Source organism: Pongo abelii, chromosome 5 (assembly GCF_028885655.2).
Source record: "Pongo abelii isolate AG06213 chromosome 5, NHGRI_mPonAbe1-v2.0_pri, whole genome shotgun sequence".
NCBI classification, from domain to species: Eukaryota; Metazoa; Chordata; class Mammalia; order Primates; family Hominidae; genus Pongo; species Pongo abelii.
Genome location: NC_071990.2, coordinates 124,903,278 through 124,922,251, shown reverse-complemented (window position 1 = coordinate 124,922,251; position 18,974 = coordinate 124,903,278). Strand labels below are relative to the sequence as shown.

Sequence of the window (18,974 nt, the reverse complement as noted above, 5' to 3'; positions counted from 1 at the left end):
AGGATTAAACAGAGAAGTAGAACCAGTAGATTATGGAGGTACTTTTATACTTTTAAAAAATTATTACAAGGAATTGGCTTATGCGATTGTGGTAACTGGCTACGCATTTTTGAACCCATATGACAGGAAGTGAGGAAGGGAGATTCACAGGCAAGTTGAGCCTGGAAGCTGCCAACCAAAGTTGTCATTCACAGGCAGAATTTCTCCTTTTGCCCTGGGCAATCTCAGGCCTGTTTTTAAGGCTTTCCAAAGAAATCAGAGAAGCCCATCCAAATTATACAAAATCTGCAAAATCGTCTTACTTAAAGTCAACTAATTAGTGATTTTAATTACATCTGCAATATACCTGTGAGCAACTCTAGGATAGTATTCAATAAAATAACTTGGGATAATAGCCTAGCCAAACTGAGCCATTAATAAAACCATCACACCCAATATGACCAAAATATCATTTCAAAATGTAATTCATATAAAAATTATTAATGAAATATTTTACTTATATTTTATTCTAAGTTTTCGTAATCTAGTGTATATTTTATACTTACAGCACATCTCAATTTGGATTAACCATATATCATGTCCTTAATATGCACAAATATCTAGTGGCTACTGCATTGGATAGTATAGGTCTAGACAGTGATAGTGATTACTCTGGTTATCATGTAAGTTTAGAGCAGTGGCTCTCAACTAGGATTCATTTTGCCCTGTAGGAGACATTTGGCAAAGGTGGATATGGGGGCTACTGGCATCTAAAAGGTAGAGGCTAGGAATGCTGCTGAATATCCTAAAATGCACAAAATAGCCCCTCCCCAAAATAATGCTTCACCCAATTCAAAATGTCAATAGTGCTAATGTAAGAAACCCTGCTGTAGAGTAAAATTTGGAGACTAGAGAAGAAATAAACAAAATGGTGAGAGAGACAGGAAGATGGGCATTTCCTATATCATTTGGAGATATTTCCTTACATTTTGGAGAATTGTTTTCAGAGACAAGAATGAGTGCCTTACCTGTTCACCTATCTCCATCACCATATGCAAAGTCAGAGTTGAGATAAGAGTGATTAGTGACCCTGTAAATAGTAAGATAACTGATTAATGAGGAAAATTAGGAAGAAAACCTTCACAGTGGTGGTTACCTCCTTAACAGGTGAATGAAAGCTTGTAGCTGTCTTTTCTGAAGATATTTAGGGTGTTTCTATGGTTGATCTTAATTTAGTAGACTTTTGGAAAAATCACAAAAATGCAAATGCAAATTTACAAATGGAGAATTTAAAATGTGTACGGTAATTAACACCATCTCAGACCATCTGTGGAATAAAGTTGTGATAAATAAATAAGTAAACCTCATTAGCATTTTTCTAAGAAAAAACATGATATTGAAGATTAAGTCACTTTTCAAAGATAGTAATCATATTTGTAAACTCTAATCTCAAATTTACTTCTATCCAAATTAACTGTAAATTCAGAATTAACTCCATTTTCTTAGCCTTGGCAATGTATGTATACTGAAGCTGGCAGAAAATTGAATATATTTGCTAAAACCTGATGTTTAGAAAAAAACGTACAACTAACTTATTCTATGAAATGTGTCATATCTGCTTGCAATAATTATTGGTTAAATGTAATGCCAAATGCTGATTATAAACATAGCTTAGAGTCAATACTTCTGAGATATATTTCCTATTAGATAGTTGTTACAGTTCATTTCACAAATTCTTAATTTAATATGTAAAAACTCAATCTTCCTAAATCTAAATGACATTCTTATTAAGGATTCTTAATTTGTATTGAGAGTAATTGAAATAAAAATAATTATAGTTTGTGACCAGTTTTAGCACTGAAAATGGTGACAACATAGCTCTGTCTATTAAATGTTTAAGCTTTTCCAAATAACTCTAATTTTGAGATAACTCCAATTTTTCCCTTATTTCAATAAATAAGTGATTTGTTTAGCAATATGTTACAAAGACTCTTTTAGACTCCAATAAACTTGTTAGTGACTGTATAATAATTTAAACTTTGTGGTAGGTTTATGAAGTTTAGGTCATAGCTATGGCTTAAATTTTATACATTTTCAGAGTTTTAAAATTATAAATTCTATTTTTTCTTAGAAATACACAAAGATAAGACTGAAAAACAAGAGAAACCTGAAAGGAAAATACAAACCAAAGGTAAACATTTAATTTTATGTTTATTCTTCATTTAGATATACATTTTTGTGTATTCATATGGGAGAAAAATTTTCATGTTTAGTGTTTTTTGTAACATTTTTGATATTAAATAAGTAAATTTACTCCTCAGTTAATTTCAGTTATAAAGGTATAAATAACATAAATAATATTTAATAGTTGGAATCAAAGTAACTTCAAAATGTGTAACAATTTTTAAATTATTTACAATTACTAAGAGAGTAGCTCAAATACATATTGACTTACTGAGGAAATAATTTTTTTTCTTTTAAGAAGTTACCGTAACAAGTCAGAGTTTATTTTTTTTTAACCTGAATTCCTTCTGTCATGCAATATCTTTACAATCTTTGGTGTAGAAATGCAGAGACATTATATGACCTCATGGCAGAGGTCATGTAAGAAAGCCCGGCTCTCGTGCACAGCCTCAAGAGGTAGATGGACAGTGACAACATGATGATTAATATCACTTTCAACTGAACTGAATCCAGTGACGGCAATCTTGCAGCAGAAGCAAATTAAGAAAGGCCAGCATTGTCTTGCTCATCTTATAAGCATAACTTTTCTGTGGGTGACAGAGATAGTCATAAAACTTTAAAGAAACTAATAGGAAGCAAGACATTAAAAAATATATTCTTCTAAGCATGCCCAGGCTTTCCCAATGGTCAGTTTCACATGATTTTGAAAGAGCCAGGGCAAAAATAAAGATCTCATAATAACTATATTTGTATAATGAAGACAGAAAATGAGATAATTCGTTTCTGAGATAAAAATGGAATTTTATCCAGTATTTACTATGTCATAAACCAGCTAATGCAAAATTATCTGTAGTAAATACCGCAGTTGCAGACAGCAAATTTTCAAATAATAAAAGTACCAATTAAATTATAGTAGCACGTGAATTTATATTAATACAATGCCATGTTGTTGCTGTTGTTTTTAAAATATACTTCATGTACTTTCTTTTTGTGAAGGGCTCAAATCATTCTACAGATATTATGTCTTTAATCCTAATGTTTGAATTCATTCTAGATTGGTCAGCCAATTCTTCAACAATCAGAACACTGAAGCTCACTCAGTTGAAACCTATTTATATTTGTACTTAGGAAACTAATGTCTCCTTACTGTTCTCTTTCCTTTTTTTGGTTCTTAATTCCTTTGGTCATAGAAGTTGGACGCAGCTCTTAAGTACGGATTGACTAAGCGAACCATGACTGAACTGGCTCTGTGTTTCTATCTGCTGAAGGTTAAACGGAAACTCAACTGGTTCCACACCATTTGGGTCCCTGCTGTTTTTTTTTCTTGCAGACTGTGCTATTGATTTAATAACAGTGCTGCTGGAGTGGAGGTAGTAATGCAGATGGCACCATTTGCATTTTGGACCTGGCTGTATTAGAATTCTGATGTCAAAGACTGAGCAGTGGGCTGTAGAGTGGGTTTATTAAACTAGCAAGTCTTCCATAATTAAGACAGTGAATTTGGCTGAAGTCTAAAATAAATTTCTCAAAGACTGAGCTGGAGATTATTAACCTGAATATATTTCTTGAGTAGACCAAATATGTTTTGTGAAAGTAACTATTTCTCAAGAAAGTGAAAGTAGAGCTTTAGTTGCTCCACACTGAGCTGGAAATCAGAGAGAGCTTATGTTTTCCACAGTTTTTCTGTGTGAATATGAACAAAAGATTTCACTTTATTGCTTAGTTTCCTATCTGTAAATGAGGTAGACTAATGCCTGCTCTTTATTCTCAAATAGTTCAGTGAAAATAAATGTTTTGCTATACAACTGCTCTTGTATGTAGATAAATACTGTTTTCTGTATGCCATGTTCCATGTCAGTTATGGTTGTATGTGATGGATAGTTAGGAATTTAAGTTATTATCAAAGCATTTTGAACCCTTAAATAGTTAGGAATTTAAGTTATTATCAAAGCATTTCGAACCCTTAGAAGAAAAGATACAGTATTTGAAAGGTAGTAGTAGTCTGTGATGATTATAAATGAGTCAATAAATATCTGAGTCTAAAAAGATTCATTATGCTCAAGCTGGTGTGTTTTGTGGGATGACAAAAGATTTTTGTTATGGTGGAAGCTAGATCACATTCTATTTCTCTATAGTTTTTTTCTCCTTCAAGGGACAATATGATATTCTAAAAGGTTTTAGAAGCATGGAACTCATCGGGAGAGCCTTGGGAGTCTACACCTATATAATTGACCCATCAAGTAGGATACAAAAAAAAAAAATCACACAGAATATGTAATCCCACAGGATATATATTCCTAAAACAATTCTATATTAATGTGTTAACTAATTGATTTTATAGTGTCAAATAATGAGTTTCAATTCTGACTCTTTTTCTTAAGAAATTAGGTACTTTTATAGGCATCCACATTAAATAATTTTACTTTATCATATCAAGCTAACTTTTATTTCTACTTTGTCCCTCTGTTTATTTTGTTTGATATTTTCCTCAGGGAAGAATGCAGCAGTTTATGGAGCTAAAGAATATACCTTTTAAATGATAACTAGGCAATGAATACTTATTATGGTTTTAGGACACAAGCTCTGACATGTTAGTTAAGGTTTACCTTGAACTAAATTAACCTTGGATTTTTTCCCATAAAAGAGGTAGGAATTTATTTTATTTTATAAATATAATCAGAATACTGTATGTGACCAATACAAGGTCACATACAGTACCTCATCAAAGAGGTAGAAATTTATTTTATTTTATAAATATAATCAGAATACTGTATGTGACCTTGTACTGAATTTATATAGTAATATAGTGGAACATTACATTTGCTTAGAAAAAAATTCCAACCATAATTTAACATTTTTTGTGTTACCAAATATCATTAACTAAATTGTGACTCATATAAATGGCCCCTGGGGAACAGGCAGAATGACTTAACCACAACGGAGTAGTTGTGAGTACCAAGCAGAGTGCTCTAGTACAAGTTACCTCCAAGAACGCTGATTTCACATTAGGGTGATGGTTTTAAATTAAAGTTTTTATAGGTCAAAATGATCTTGCAGAATACAATCATATTTAAAGCTATATCCAACAATGGATACCCATGGTCAGATGTAGGTCCACATGTTGAATGGTAAGAAATGTTAACCAGTCTTCTCTAGCAGTCAACAGTCTGAGTTTGCTTTGTAATCATAAATAACTCTGCCCACAGATGTTTTAAATAAAAAGATATATACAGACTAACTTCAAAGAATTAGAAAGAATGTTATTTGTCATAAATAAAAGGTCTAAGTCATGATTATTAAAGAACATTTCCTTAACCCGTGGTAAATACTCAGATATTCTAATTAATAAATAAACTAAGAGCATGGTATGTGATTTTCATAAAGGGCGATATTACCATAACCTTTTTCTACTTTTAGAAAGGTCTTTAATTAAATTATCTGGGTTAGAATCCAAATTTGGTAACTTCTGGCTATGTGTCCTTGGGCAAGATAATTAATCTTTCTTTGCATTTATTTTCTCATCTGTAAAATGGGGATGATAGAGTTGTCATAAGGATTAAATAATTATGAAATGTACACATAAAATTCTTAAAATAATTATTGACTAATTTTAAACAGTAACTATCAGTTAATTAATTAATCATCTTAACCACCTCTAACTGGATAAGTGAGAGTCCCTTACAGGTTTCTTATCTGAATTCCTTTTTTTCTCTATCTTTAGTATCATTTGATATCTGTCTGATCATAGGCTGAACAAATATAAGATGTGTCATCCCAAGTTCCTGTAACAACACTAAACTACTTTCACTGCCTTGTCAGTTCTATATTTGTGTTTCCCTTCTTAAAAATTTAATATTGTATGAGTGTTTATCTACTATGGATGAAATACTATATGTAATTTTTTATGTCTAATATTGCACTTAATCTTCATAGAATAATCTAACACGGTAGATATAATTCCATTTAAGAATACGTAGGTTTACCTGGATTCAATCATTGTGTCAAGTTTAGTAATTTGTAGAGCCACATTTTTGCCTGTTATCTCTAACATAAGAACATGTGGCTTTTCCAGTATATCCTATATCCAATTTTCTTTCTTCTTTTTGTTCTTTGGTGCCTGCTGAGTCTGTAGCATCAGAATTTGCTCATAGCCGTAGGATCTAGAATTTGTCTCTGAAACCCTGTGGTTAGAACCTTGTTTCCTGCTGGTTGACCTCACTGATCTGCTTGCATTTGTACATATCTATCAGTTCCTAGATACCATCTCTGTTCTCTTCCCATCAGTCTGTGTGCCATGTAGCCTGATTCTAATAGCTTATTACCTAATTCTAATAGCTAGTTCTATTACCTAATTCTAATAGCTTACCTGTATAGTAGACACCATATAAAGACGCATAGACTGTATGCACCTTTAAATCTCCTTTCCACTATTTTCAGTCTTAACACAACTGAGAAATGAGATGTGGCAGTATTTATCTTGGTAGATATGTCAGATGGCTTGTCATAGGTGTACTAGTTTTCGGTGGCTGCTGTAACAAATTACCACAAACTGGGCCCACCTGAATAATCCAAGATAATCTCACCATCTCAAGATCCTTGACTTAATCACATTGCAAAGTCCATATGTATATGTAACATTCACAGATTCCAGAGACTAGGATATAGTTATGCTTTAGAGGGCCATTATTTGGCCTATTCCACTGTCTTTTCAATAAATAAACTTCAAATCACCAGATCTAATTACTTAAGCAGCATCCTGGAGTCAAAGGATTACTTAAAGGCCCCGTTTAGAAAGAAGTCTTGACAAGCATGTATACCAGTCAGTCAGAGTTTAGAGGGACTGATAATTACATAAAAAAATACAAGTTTTTAAAAAAAACTTTTAGATTCGAGGGATACATGTGCATGTTTGTTACTTGGGTATGTTGCATAATGATGGGGATTGAGCTCTTCTAGTGCGTCCATCACCCAAATATTCAACATAATACTCAATAAGTAATTTTTCAAGCCTCAGTCCCCATTCCAATCTCCCCATTTTTTGAGATCCCTAGTGTCTGTTATTTCCATCTTTATGTCCATGTGTACCAATTATAAGTGAGAACATGCAATATTTGATTTTCTATTTCTGAGTTAGTTCACTTAGGATAATGGCCTCCCGCTCTATCCATGTTGCTGCAGAGGACATAATTCCATTCTTTTTTATGACTGAATAGTATTCCATGGTGTATATATACCACATTTTCTTTACCCAATCAGCCACCGATGGACACTTAAGTTGGTTGCATGACTTTGCTACTGCGAATAGTGCTGTGATGAACATGTGAGGCAGGTGTCTTTTTATATAATGATTTTTTTTCCTTTGAGCAGATACCTCATAGTGGCATTGCTGGGTCAAATGGTAGTTTTATTTTTACTTCTTTGAGATATCCCCATACTGTTTTCCATAGAGGTCGAATGAATTTACATCTCCACTAACAGTGTAGAAGTGTTCTCTATTTTATGCATCCATCACATCTGTTGTTTTTGACTTTTTAATAGTAACCATTCTGAATGATGTAAGATGATATCTCAATGTGGTTGTGAGTTGTGTTTCTCTGATGGTTACTGATGTTAAGCAATTTTTCATGTTTGTGAATAGAAAGATAAAAGTATTTAAAGATAGAAACCACAAAATGGCAAATATTACCAAGTTTACAGTTCATGGTAGAAAAATAGCAGCATTATCACAAAGACTTTTGTATATCTTCAGATATCAGCATAGCAAAAGTAAGATGTAAAGTTACTATGCTTATGGAACTCAGGTTTATGAAAATTTCTGAAATTTCAAAATTTCATTATTTGAGAGATCAGAACAAGTCAGAATAACTACTATTTTTGCTTTTTCCTTAGGCAGCAAGATGAGTTCTTTTGTTTTTTGGTGGTATTAAACTTTTGTTTTGTTTTTGTTTTGCTTTTCTTACTATATGTGAAGAGCTTAGTCACACTGACAATAGGACACAGTTTGTGTATGGCCAATGTAGTGCCATCATTCCCTTAAGATATAAATTCCTCATTAAAAATGCATCTTTAATGTGCACATATCTTAAATAAAATCTTAAGAATGTCGTGAATATCCTGAGTATTTTCTTAATTGGATAATCCCTTAGCATTTTATTTAAGCTATCAACTAATTTAGGAGCCCATGTAGTTAATTAATTTTGATATTTGAAAATGCTGAAGGTATAGAATATAAAGTCTCTGAGCCTTCTTATAAAATTCCCACCTGACTTTACACAGGTAACTAACAGACTTCTTTCATCTAATGTATTCAAGCCCATATTAACATCTATTGCAGAAAACATCTTCTCCTGTCTGTATTCTTTGTCCTAATAACTGACATCACTGTCCACCCAAATTATTCATGCTAAACATCTAGAAGCCATTGTTGCCAGGGGTGGTACTCAACCCTGACTGCAGTTTAGATCACCAGGATAGCTTTTAAAAATATATATCCATGTGCATACTCCATCCTGGGACCATTAATGTTTGAGAAGTAATGCCAGGGTTTGGGCCTAGCTGCCCTAATGATTCAAATGAGTAGCCAGGGTTAGAATCACTGTCTGTTGAACTCATGGCTTAGAGTTCAAGTATATCCCACAGTGGTTTCTTTTGACCAGCCAGTGTTTTAGATAATGAGCGACTGGATGCCTTTAAGTGGGGCCTGCACCCTCTGTTTACGACAGTCTCCACCACTCCCTCTTTCACCACTGGGGTACATGTTAATTTACCTGCCTCACCTATGAAGGCATTTGAATTTTAGTTCCTGCCATAGACTTCTTGTTCTCTTTCAACACCAAAGCTTGTCCCTGCCATAGACCTCTTGGTCTCTTTCAACACTAGAGCTCAACCCTACTTAGCTCCTCTTTACTATAATTTAGTCTACTTTCTCTCTTCTCAAACTGCTATCTTCTCCACAATCATCTCTCAATTAAATTGTGACAGTCTCTTCTTAAGTGATTTCCCAGCATTAACCCCTCAGGTCCATGCTAATCCCGTCTCTTATGGGTTTAAATCCATTTGTTGGTGCCCCAGTTCTAAGAGATAAAAGTGACATTTTCTAACCTGGCATATAAAACCTTCCTCATATGATCACTGCTACCCCTACAACATTCCAGCTTCGCAGTTTATCACGTCTTCCCTGTTCTTCTGCCTCCTTACCAAGCTTTCCCACAGATACAGCCTACTCCTCCCTGCCACCCTTAGCACTCCAGACCCCACTGATGCCCCCTGTACTGCAGGCAGGCTGAGCTGTTGAGTGGTCCCTGAGCAGGCTTTGTCACTGTCTCATAACTGTGCACTTTTTTTGTATGCTCTCTTCTCTCCAGCCATCAAGCCCTTCCTGTGTAGTCCCTCGGCAAAAGCCTGCTTATTTCTTTGATTCTCATATGCAGTGTCAGTTCCTTTAAGAAGTCCCCACTGCTGTTCTTCACTGGGGGCATTTAAGCGCTTTGTCCATGCTGTTCCACCCCAGCTTTTGCTCTTCCAAGCACTTTGACAACATATTTTAATTGTGGGTATATGTTGATCTAACTAACTGAGGGAGGGAACTATGTTTGTCTTCATGTATGTTCTAGGGCAGCCTTCTGTTTTGTTATCCATGAACAAAGGGATACGGGCTCATAGTCTCTCAGGTTTTCACCAGCTCTGAATTTGTATGCTTATAACAAATTAAAAATCATTTTAACATCTAACAGAGTACCCAACACACTAAATAAATACTGAAATAATGATTTAATTTGTAAATGAAGTATTCTTCTGTTTTGTTAATCTCTACTGGATTCCTACAGACAACTTTGCATTTGACATTCCTACAGGCAACTTTCCATTTAGCTTTAATTAAGCCATTGTAATTTAAGTCAAATTTATGTGGTTAATGGCAATGAACAATTTCATAGTAAAACAAAAACTTTCTGTAATATGTAATCTGAAAACACTCACACTGAAACAACAAAAATTATAATAATACAGATAAATATGGATGATTTGGAAAATGCACAAAAAAAAAAAAAAAAAAGAGGAACCGCACCCCCACAATCCAATTATCTGGAGAAAAATAGTAATGTATTTCTAATTTTCCTCTAGCTTCCCCTCCTTGTAGTTGTTTGTTTATTGTATATTGCCTTATTTTTTTTGCAATTGTGAATTTTATTGGTAATATTAGATAAGATGTTAGCTACTGTTTAACTAATAAACATGTCAATTTACTTGTAGAACAGAACAAATCAGAAAAGACAGGAACCCAGTGGTAAACATATAACTAAATATGTGAACTTTTTCCAAGAAGGCTCCTAGACAATAGGACGGCCCCGTAGGCAGGCAGAACAGTAGGTTTCTTCTACATCCACCTGTATTGTCAGGTGGTTGGGTGAAAAAGTAATCTCAAAAATGGAGAAGTTTACTTAACAGAAATGTATACTGGAGAGACGGCATATGGTCAGCTTCAGAGTGGGCTAGACAGCGGGAATAGGGTGTATTCTGGCAGGCAGATAGTGTAAATGGAAAAAGTGGTCACAGCCACTAGGTGATAATACACATCCATTTATTCGCAGTACCTACTTTGTGCCAAACACCATACTGGGCACTACAAATTCCATGATGAATAAGATCCAGTTAATGATAAATTTGAAAAAGTAAATACACAATTATACCACATGTAGTAAGTACTTCACAGAGATGTCCTCGAGGAGAGACGTAGTTTGGGGTTTGGCAACCTCAGTTGTTGAGCAAGTTGGACTGCAGTTTTCTGGAAGGACCTCAGAGGAATTAGTGGGTTTTGGTTCAGGTGTGGACTCTGAAACTTAACTGAGAAGACACAAAAGCTAAGCTGAGGTCAGTCCTCAAGGAACCAGGTGGGAACTTGGTTCAAGGGCTGCAACAGAAGTCGAATTATTACTATTATTATTAACATTAGCCTTAATATTACCTTATTGAGGCCAGAAGTCCAAAGTCAAGGTTTCCACAGGATGAGCTTTTTCTGAGGGCTGTGACGAAGAATCTGTTCCATGCCTCTCTCTTGGCCTCTGGAGGTTTGTGGGCAAGCTTTGGGGCCTTGTAGATGAAGTTCTCCAATTCCTGCCTTCATCTTCAAATGATGCTCTCCCTGTGTCTCTGTCTTTTCACAGGATATGCATTCCCTCTGTGCATATCCTTCTCTGGACCCAAATTTCCCTTTCTATAAGGACATCAGTCCTATTGAATTAGGGACTAGCCTCATGACTTAAACTTGGATGGTCTCTGTAAAAACCTTATTTCCAAATAAAGTCACATTCTTAGGCTCTGGGGCTAATGACTTCAACATATATTTTTGGGGAGACACAATTCAACCCATAACAATATCATATGCACAAAAAAACACAGGAATGTTTTTAAAAAAGGTGATTCCGAATAATAACACTGATTTGTCTAGAACTCCTTCAGTTTTTGGGAAACAACTGCAGAATTGGAATCATAGTCTGACAAGGGATTTAGCTGATGGTGAGGCTCAAAAGTCAAAATGCAATCAAATACATTAAAATGTATTTAAATATCCTGAAGCCCTTTATAAAAATGCTCTTAAAGCCCACAAATTCATTTAGCCGTCCTGTACTGTATAAACTTTTACTTTTGTCTTCTCTTAGCTGCACTTAATTAACTCCTTAAAGTACAAAATATATTTTCTTTCCCTCTCTGGCAATCATGAAAAATAAACCTGGACAGGGAAACCAGAAGAGTGTGCACAAAGCTATGCATCACAGTGTCCATAGTGAATGTTCACTTATAAGAAAGCGATTACAGTTCTTACTATGGCTATGTAGCCCCAGGAGAAGGGGAAATTGTCCATACATTTAAATTGAATTTGAAAATCAAACTAATATTTGAGAATTATAAAATATCTTTTGTAATTTAATGCATAAGTATCAGATTAGCTTTACAACTTTGGGCAATTTGCCTAATCTTCACTTTAATAGGTAAATGAAAGTACTTTTATTATGAAAAAGAAGTATGTGCACTGTTGAAACGTAGATCACAGATAATGTGCTTGGAGAATTCGATCAGCACATTTTGGCTCATGAGAACAAGTTTATAGTCTACACAGAACCTGGAGCAGATATGGCTGCGTAGTTTTGAAGGAAGAGTACTGGTTTAGCAATTAGATAACTACATTCTTTTCCTGGTCTGTCACGGACTCTTATGAGCATATTTTCTTATCCACGGACAAAGAAGTTCAGGGTGGTTACTTCTTATATTCCTATCGGCTCTGAAATTGCATGCTTATATTAAAGTTAAAATAATAAATTCTTCCTTTAGGAAAAATGGGTAATATAATATTTGAGAAGATTTTTAGCTCAATATTGCATTTCTGTTAAGTTCATGATTGTCTCTTAAAAAGCATAGAGATCATCTCGCCTTACCATGGAACTGAACTTCTACAAATTAGCTACCAAAATAAAAAAGAAACATACACACAAAGACATACACACTAACCAAGAGATCTGGCCTTATTGTTTAATGGTGGCTGAAACAGAATTTTTTTTAAGGGTTTAAGATGAATGTGTATCATGCCCTTTCATAAAACATTACAAATTAAAATATAGATATATATGAATTTTATGAAGCTGTTTGCAATGTTCACCTACTTAAAGTCTATAGAGTATTTTAGCACTAATACCTAACAAAAAAGCACAAGATATGTGAAAATGAGAGGAATTAGTTAAAAGAAAAATCAGTAAAATTTATTACAGGTAATGATGCTCCTCAAAGATTTTTTTCTGTTAATAATGAAAAGGTGTAATGCTTACCTGATTATCCATCTTTTTTTTTTTTTTTTTAGTTGGGTACTCAAGATTAGTCCTATGCAGCAGTCTAAAGTCACGTATGTTCTAGAGTTTGGTTAAATTGATTTGCTAACCATCAATTGAAGAATGTAGTAGCCTATACAAATCAGTACTTTACAAATTTTGGCATTACAATTTTTGATTTTCAACCTAAGAACAGGATGATTAAGTAAAGAACTCTGATAACCTGGCTCCCATGATTTGACCCCAAGGGAGTGTTTTCCCTGTTTAAAAAAAAAAAAAAAAAAAAAAAAAAAAAAAAAAAAAAACACAGGGTCAGGCAGATTATGAGCTCTGATATACTTGAGAAAAAGACATAGTCTGCCTGGTGACTGCCAGGGTCAAAAACAAAAACACAGAGCACAGTTTGGGGAGGGCTGGAAAGGGGCCAGATGGGAGGGTGAGAGTTGTGCTTGGGTCCAGTTGAGCTGAATGTTCTGGTCAGGGAAAGGTCAGAGTCTGGGCAAGGGCAGGAACAGCAGGCCCATGCCAACTCAGATGCCAGACATCAGGGCCATTCCAACTGGTGGATTCCATTTGTTTTTAATTATCAGCATACCGAAGGGACTTTTGTTTCTTGTAAATAAGGATGACAAACAAATTAAACTCTAGCAGGTGCAAGAAGCTTATTCCGTCCTGAGCTAAAAACTGTCCTGGCTAAGATATAATTTGCCAAATAAGGCTGGTGACAAGGAGGTACTCTTCTTCCATATGAAAACTCCTGGTTGTGGGCTCTAAGCAGAGACGCTCAAGCGAATGCAGCTGCTCTATCAGGTGATTTTTATTTTAGAGTGATTACCAAGGCAGTTGCTGATTGTTGCATTGCTGTGTTGAAAGTCATTTCAAAACTTGGTATTTGAGCACAGTCTTGCCAAAGTTTGAAGTTTCTGTCCAAGGAGCTTCAGTGGCCGTCTGCCATTATGAACAGCTCCCTAGGGCCCAAGGGTCCAGCTGCTTCACTAAGAAGTGTTGTGATGCCATTTCTGAGGGGGATAATAAAATGCTAGCATACAGTACAGGGTCTGTAAATCAACCCTTCAGCTGGGAGGAACTAGATTTCTCCCTAGGGTAACAGGAATGAGGCATTAATATGCTAATTTCAGTCCAAATGCAGTCCCTTTGCTCTTTTGATTTTGTGTTAATTCTCTCGTTTATGCCTTTGCACACGTCAATCTGAAAATCCTTTAGTGGAATGGACAACCAGCTGTCCAAGGTGGGTGAGTCCTCATTCCTTACAGAGACAGAGACACAGATTAGGTGTTCCCCTGCGGGTCTTTCCAATCAGGGCTCTGAAAGTACAGCTTATCTCACACAAACTTGGTTCCCCCCCAGAGAAGCTTTAAAAGACGCTTTGTTTGTGCCAAGATTTTCTCTTGGTTTTCTGCTTAATTAATAGGGATTCAAAGGAACCAAAATAAACCATTTGTGGTCAGTATGAATAGTGATTTCCTCGCCTTATTTTGTGAGCTATTTATATTGAACTGAGTAGCTAATAAACAACTTAAAGAACCATTAGATGTGGAAAAAAATAATATCTCAATGTTTTAAGGTGAGTTTTTTTCTCCTTTTTCTCATTAGGTTTTAATTATTTGAGAAATTTCAATAAATTGTCAAAAGTTTCACATAATTGGAAGCAAGCAGTGTCTATTATAGCTCTACCACATCATCCATAAATAGAATTTAACTAGACGATAAAACTAGCTCTTAGAATATTTTAGAATTTCACTTATTCAAAAATATTACAGAGTCCACTATGTGATTGAGACCTTGTGATGACCTGGAAATGTAAAAAAAATAAATAAATAAATATGATGTAGCCCCTAATTTCATTTACTGAGTAGAGATACTAACAATATCAATATTATTATTGAATTGCTGAAATATAATTATATACATGGTGCAGTTGGTGAATGGAATAAGTAGAGATCAAAGACAATGTTACAGAGAAGGAGGCATTTGAACCAAGATGAAAGAGTGCATGGAATAGGGAAAGGAAAATGGATGAATGTGGGTGTGGTAATTCTAGGTGGAAGACACATACAGGCAGAGACATAAAGGCATCATGAGGGCATGTGGTGTGCTTATGGAGCTACTAGCATTTAGTTATAATGAGAATATAAAGTTCAAGGAGAAATTATTTGTAGATGACATTGGGTTGGTAAACATGGGGTTGGTAAGCAAATGTCAGATCACTAGAGCAGTAAAATATTTTTATTTTGATATAGCACCCACTGTGTGACAGATATCATACTAAGCAGTGAGGAGGCACTAATATTTGTAACGGAGGAGTGAATGATATCGAATTTTCATGTCAGAAAGGTTAATATGAGATATAAAAATCTAAAATCCAAAGGTTCAAAAGAAAAGTCAGGATATTATAATATTATGATAGGTATAATAATATGCCCAAAAGAGACATCCTGCTTCAACTTCTGAATTGGAAATTGGTCTCTTCCCCTTTTCCCTCCTAATCTCTTACTAGGCTAATTTCTTCTCATTTCTCATACTCTTAAATGTCATTTCTGCCAAGGGCTCTTCCCCTAACAAACAGATTAGATTAGGTCATTTCATACATCAACATTCCACCTTGCATATTTTCTTCATAGCAATTTGACTCCCTGCAGTTACCCACCTTTGTAATTATTTGCTTAGCATCCACTAGTCATTAGCTTATTGACATCATGGCGACAGGAATGAACCCTATCTTGTTGAGGAGAGTCTTTGGCACATAGCAGGTGTTCTTTCTATATTCTTGTATAAATAAATGATAGTTATGGAAAATAATATTGGATAAAAGAAAATGAGGAAGAGGAATATTAAAAAGGCATGATTGAAAGAGCGTGGTGAATGAATGAAAAGGAAAAATAAAAAAAGACAAATTGGGATGAGTCTCATGTTTCTAGCATGGATAATGAATACGAATTATGACTAAGGTATGGGGTAAGATTATGACTTAAATTTTAGTCCTGTTGTAATAATTGATGAGATCACTGCTCATATTAAATTAAATTTTATTTTTGTTGAAAAGATTTGGTATTTTATAGTCTTATTCCAGTATATTTTTTTAAAACATTCAGTGTAGAATGTTTCTGTAGAAGATTAACACATACTATTTAGGTTGATTGTTCTTTGCTTCAAGATCAGAAAATTATATCTCTATATTCTCGTCCTCATATTTCAAGCATTCATCCAATATCAAAGCCGGGATCCTTTGGCATATGACATGATAATTTTTTTTAATTTTCCAATTATTTCAATTAAAGATTTGAAAAAGCTGATGGGGGTATTCTTATCTTTGCAATCAGACTTGGTTTGAGTACTAGTTTGTGCTTGGATATGAAATAAAAATAGGAATAAGAAATAAATCTATAATTATCTTGAAGTTTAAACCTCTAACTACATAAAATCTGAATCCAGTTAAAGGAAGATTTCTAAAAGTAGAAGATAAGTTTTGACATTAAAAACTGCCATGCAAACATCTCCTCATTTATTCCTGTTATTTAAATGAAAACGATTTATCTGTTTCTTTTCAGTTATACACAAAGAAAAAGAAAAGGAAAAAGTAAGAGAAAAAGAAAAACCTGAAAAGAAAGGTATGAAGTTATTTTATTACTATTTTAACACACTGAGTCCTTTCCCATTGACTTCCAACTCTTTACATTCAGATTTTAGATGACCATGCAGTTTTACAAATTAAATTAGGATTATTTTCTCAGAATAGAATCTGAAAAAAGGAATTTCTGGATTGAGAGAAATAAAATACTTAAGACTGTTAAGAACTGTTGAACTGGAAAGTGGTAACTTTCCAGAAATGTTGTGTCAATTTTTCCTCTGGCAGTTTTGAGACTGCCTTAGCCAGCAATAAGGATATTATATCAGAAATACTTGTCAGTTTGATAGGTAAGAAAGTAGATCTCATTATTGTAACTTGCATATTTTGATTATCTATTAGATTGCTTTAATTTCTAATTGTTATTTATTTATGTAGAATAGATAATAAGTTCTAATTGCTCAACACATAAAGATACTTTGTGAAAACCTTCCTCTCACCTTGCTCCCAGCCTACTGGCTCCCGTTTCATGCCAAACCCACATACAGTAAACCACTCGTGAATTTTACATGCATCCTTCCAGAGCTTTATTATGTGTTTTCCAGATAGTACATGTTATTTTCCTCCCTATTTTTACACAAAATCTAGTATGTCCTATAATCTGACTTTTACAATATAACAATATATCCTGAAATATTTTCATATCACTAAATATTGTCCTCATTCTCTTTAAAAAGCTGCATAGTGTTTAAATGAGAATATTCTTCCACTGTATTTTTTCCTGATAATCTAGTTAATTGTTAAAGTTAATTTTATTTTTTATTTTATTCATTAAGTTCTTCATTTCTAGGATTTCTGTTTGGGTCTTTCTTATGATGTCTATCTCTTTACTGAATTTCACATTCAGATCATGAATTATTTTTCTCCTTCCTTTGTATTTTTTATTTGTGTTCTCTTTTTTTCTTTCCGAGTTTCCTTAAGATTATCATTTTGAAAGGCATTTCATAGATTTCCCTTTTTTGGAGGCCTGTTACTGGCGTGTTATTGTGTTCCTTTGAAGGTGTCATGTTTTCTTAGTTTTTCTTTCTTCTTTTTAAATTTTACTTTAAGTTCTGGGATACATGTCCAGGTTTGTTACATAGGTATACATGTGCCATGGTGGTTTGCTGCACCTATCAACCTGTCGTCTAGGTTTTAAGCCCTGCATGCATTAGGTATTTGTTCTAATGCTCTCCGTCCCCTTGCCCCCAAACCTCTGACAAGCCCCAGTGTGTGATGTTACCCCCGAGTCCATGTGTTCTGGTTGTTCACTCCCACTTATGAGTGAGAACATGCAGTGTTTGGTTTTCTGTTCCTGTGTTAGTTTACTGAGAATGATGGCTTCCAGCTTCATCCATGTCTCTGCAAAGTATTTTTAACTGCTTACTATTTATAAGTTGAAAGATTCAAATATGGTTTTTAGCAATGTATATATCATGTGTAACTGTTCACACTCACTGCCCATTTCTCCTAATGATATGTATGTGTGTGTGTGTGTGTGTTTTGGGTATGTATACCCTTCATCTATAACTTATTTTCAAATATTTTTCTGAGTTTGTTTTACAGTTAATATTATGCTTTCTGTCTTTGTGAATGGACATGTGTGAGTTCATATATGTATGTATGCATGTGTGCATATTGTTTAGATTCTTGAATTTTTAGGTGGTTAGATATGCTGACATTTTCTTGTGGTGTTTCTGGCTTTGAATCTTCATTCAAGAATTAATTCAATAGCCACCAATATTTTCCTCAAGTTTAAAAAAGATTGTTTTTTTGTTTTGCGACAGAGTCTCACTCTGCCACCCAGACTGGAGTGCAGTGGTGCAATCTCGGTTCACTGCAACCTCTGCCTCCGGGGTTCAAGAGATTCTCATGCCTCAGCATGAGAACTACAGACATGTGCCACCACACCCAGCTAATTTTTGTATTTTTAGTAGAGATGGGGTTTTGCCATGTTGCCAGGCTGGTCTCAAACTCCTGACCTCAAGTGATCTGCTCACCTCAGCCTCCCAAAGTGCTGGGATTACAGGTGTGAGCCACAGCACCCATCCAAAAAACATTGTTTCAAGTTTTAAATTTAACTTTAATTCCTCAAAAATCCGTCTCAGTGTATGATACAAAGTAAGATTCTAACAATTTTTGCCATTGTTTTAGGATGGATTGTGTCTAGGATAGCTGGGCCAGATTTCAGCTGATTTATGCATCCAGAGTATGCATAGTCTGCTGAAGTTTTTTGTTTTGTTAAACACTCCAGTTAGATAGAACACATTATGACATTTAGGAATCAGATTAGTTGAAACATGCGTCAATATTTTTTATGGTATATTTACACTTGAAAATACCAAAATCTCACAAATCACCACTGAAAA

At 34.5% G+C, this 18,974-nt stretch overlaps 1 protein-coding gene across 3 annotated transcripts in view; it reads left to right on the top strand.

The window, feature by feature from the left end:
• The window catches only part of TRDN (triadin), a 428,350-nt gene that overhangs the window by 105,078 nt on the left and 304,298 nt on the right, over nt 1-18,974 (top strand). For 2 of the 3 annotated variants that reach the window (NM_001372516.1, XM_054556995.2), the window contains 2 exon segments: nt 2,111-2,170; nt 16,550-16,609. In NM_001372516.1, the coding sequence (NP_001359445.1) occupies nt 2,111-2,170; nt 16,550-16,609 (120 nt within the window). 3 annotated transcript variants of the gene reach the window in all.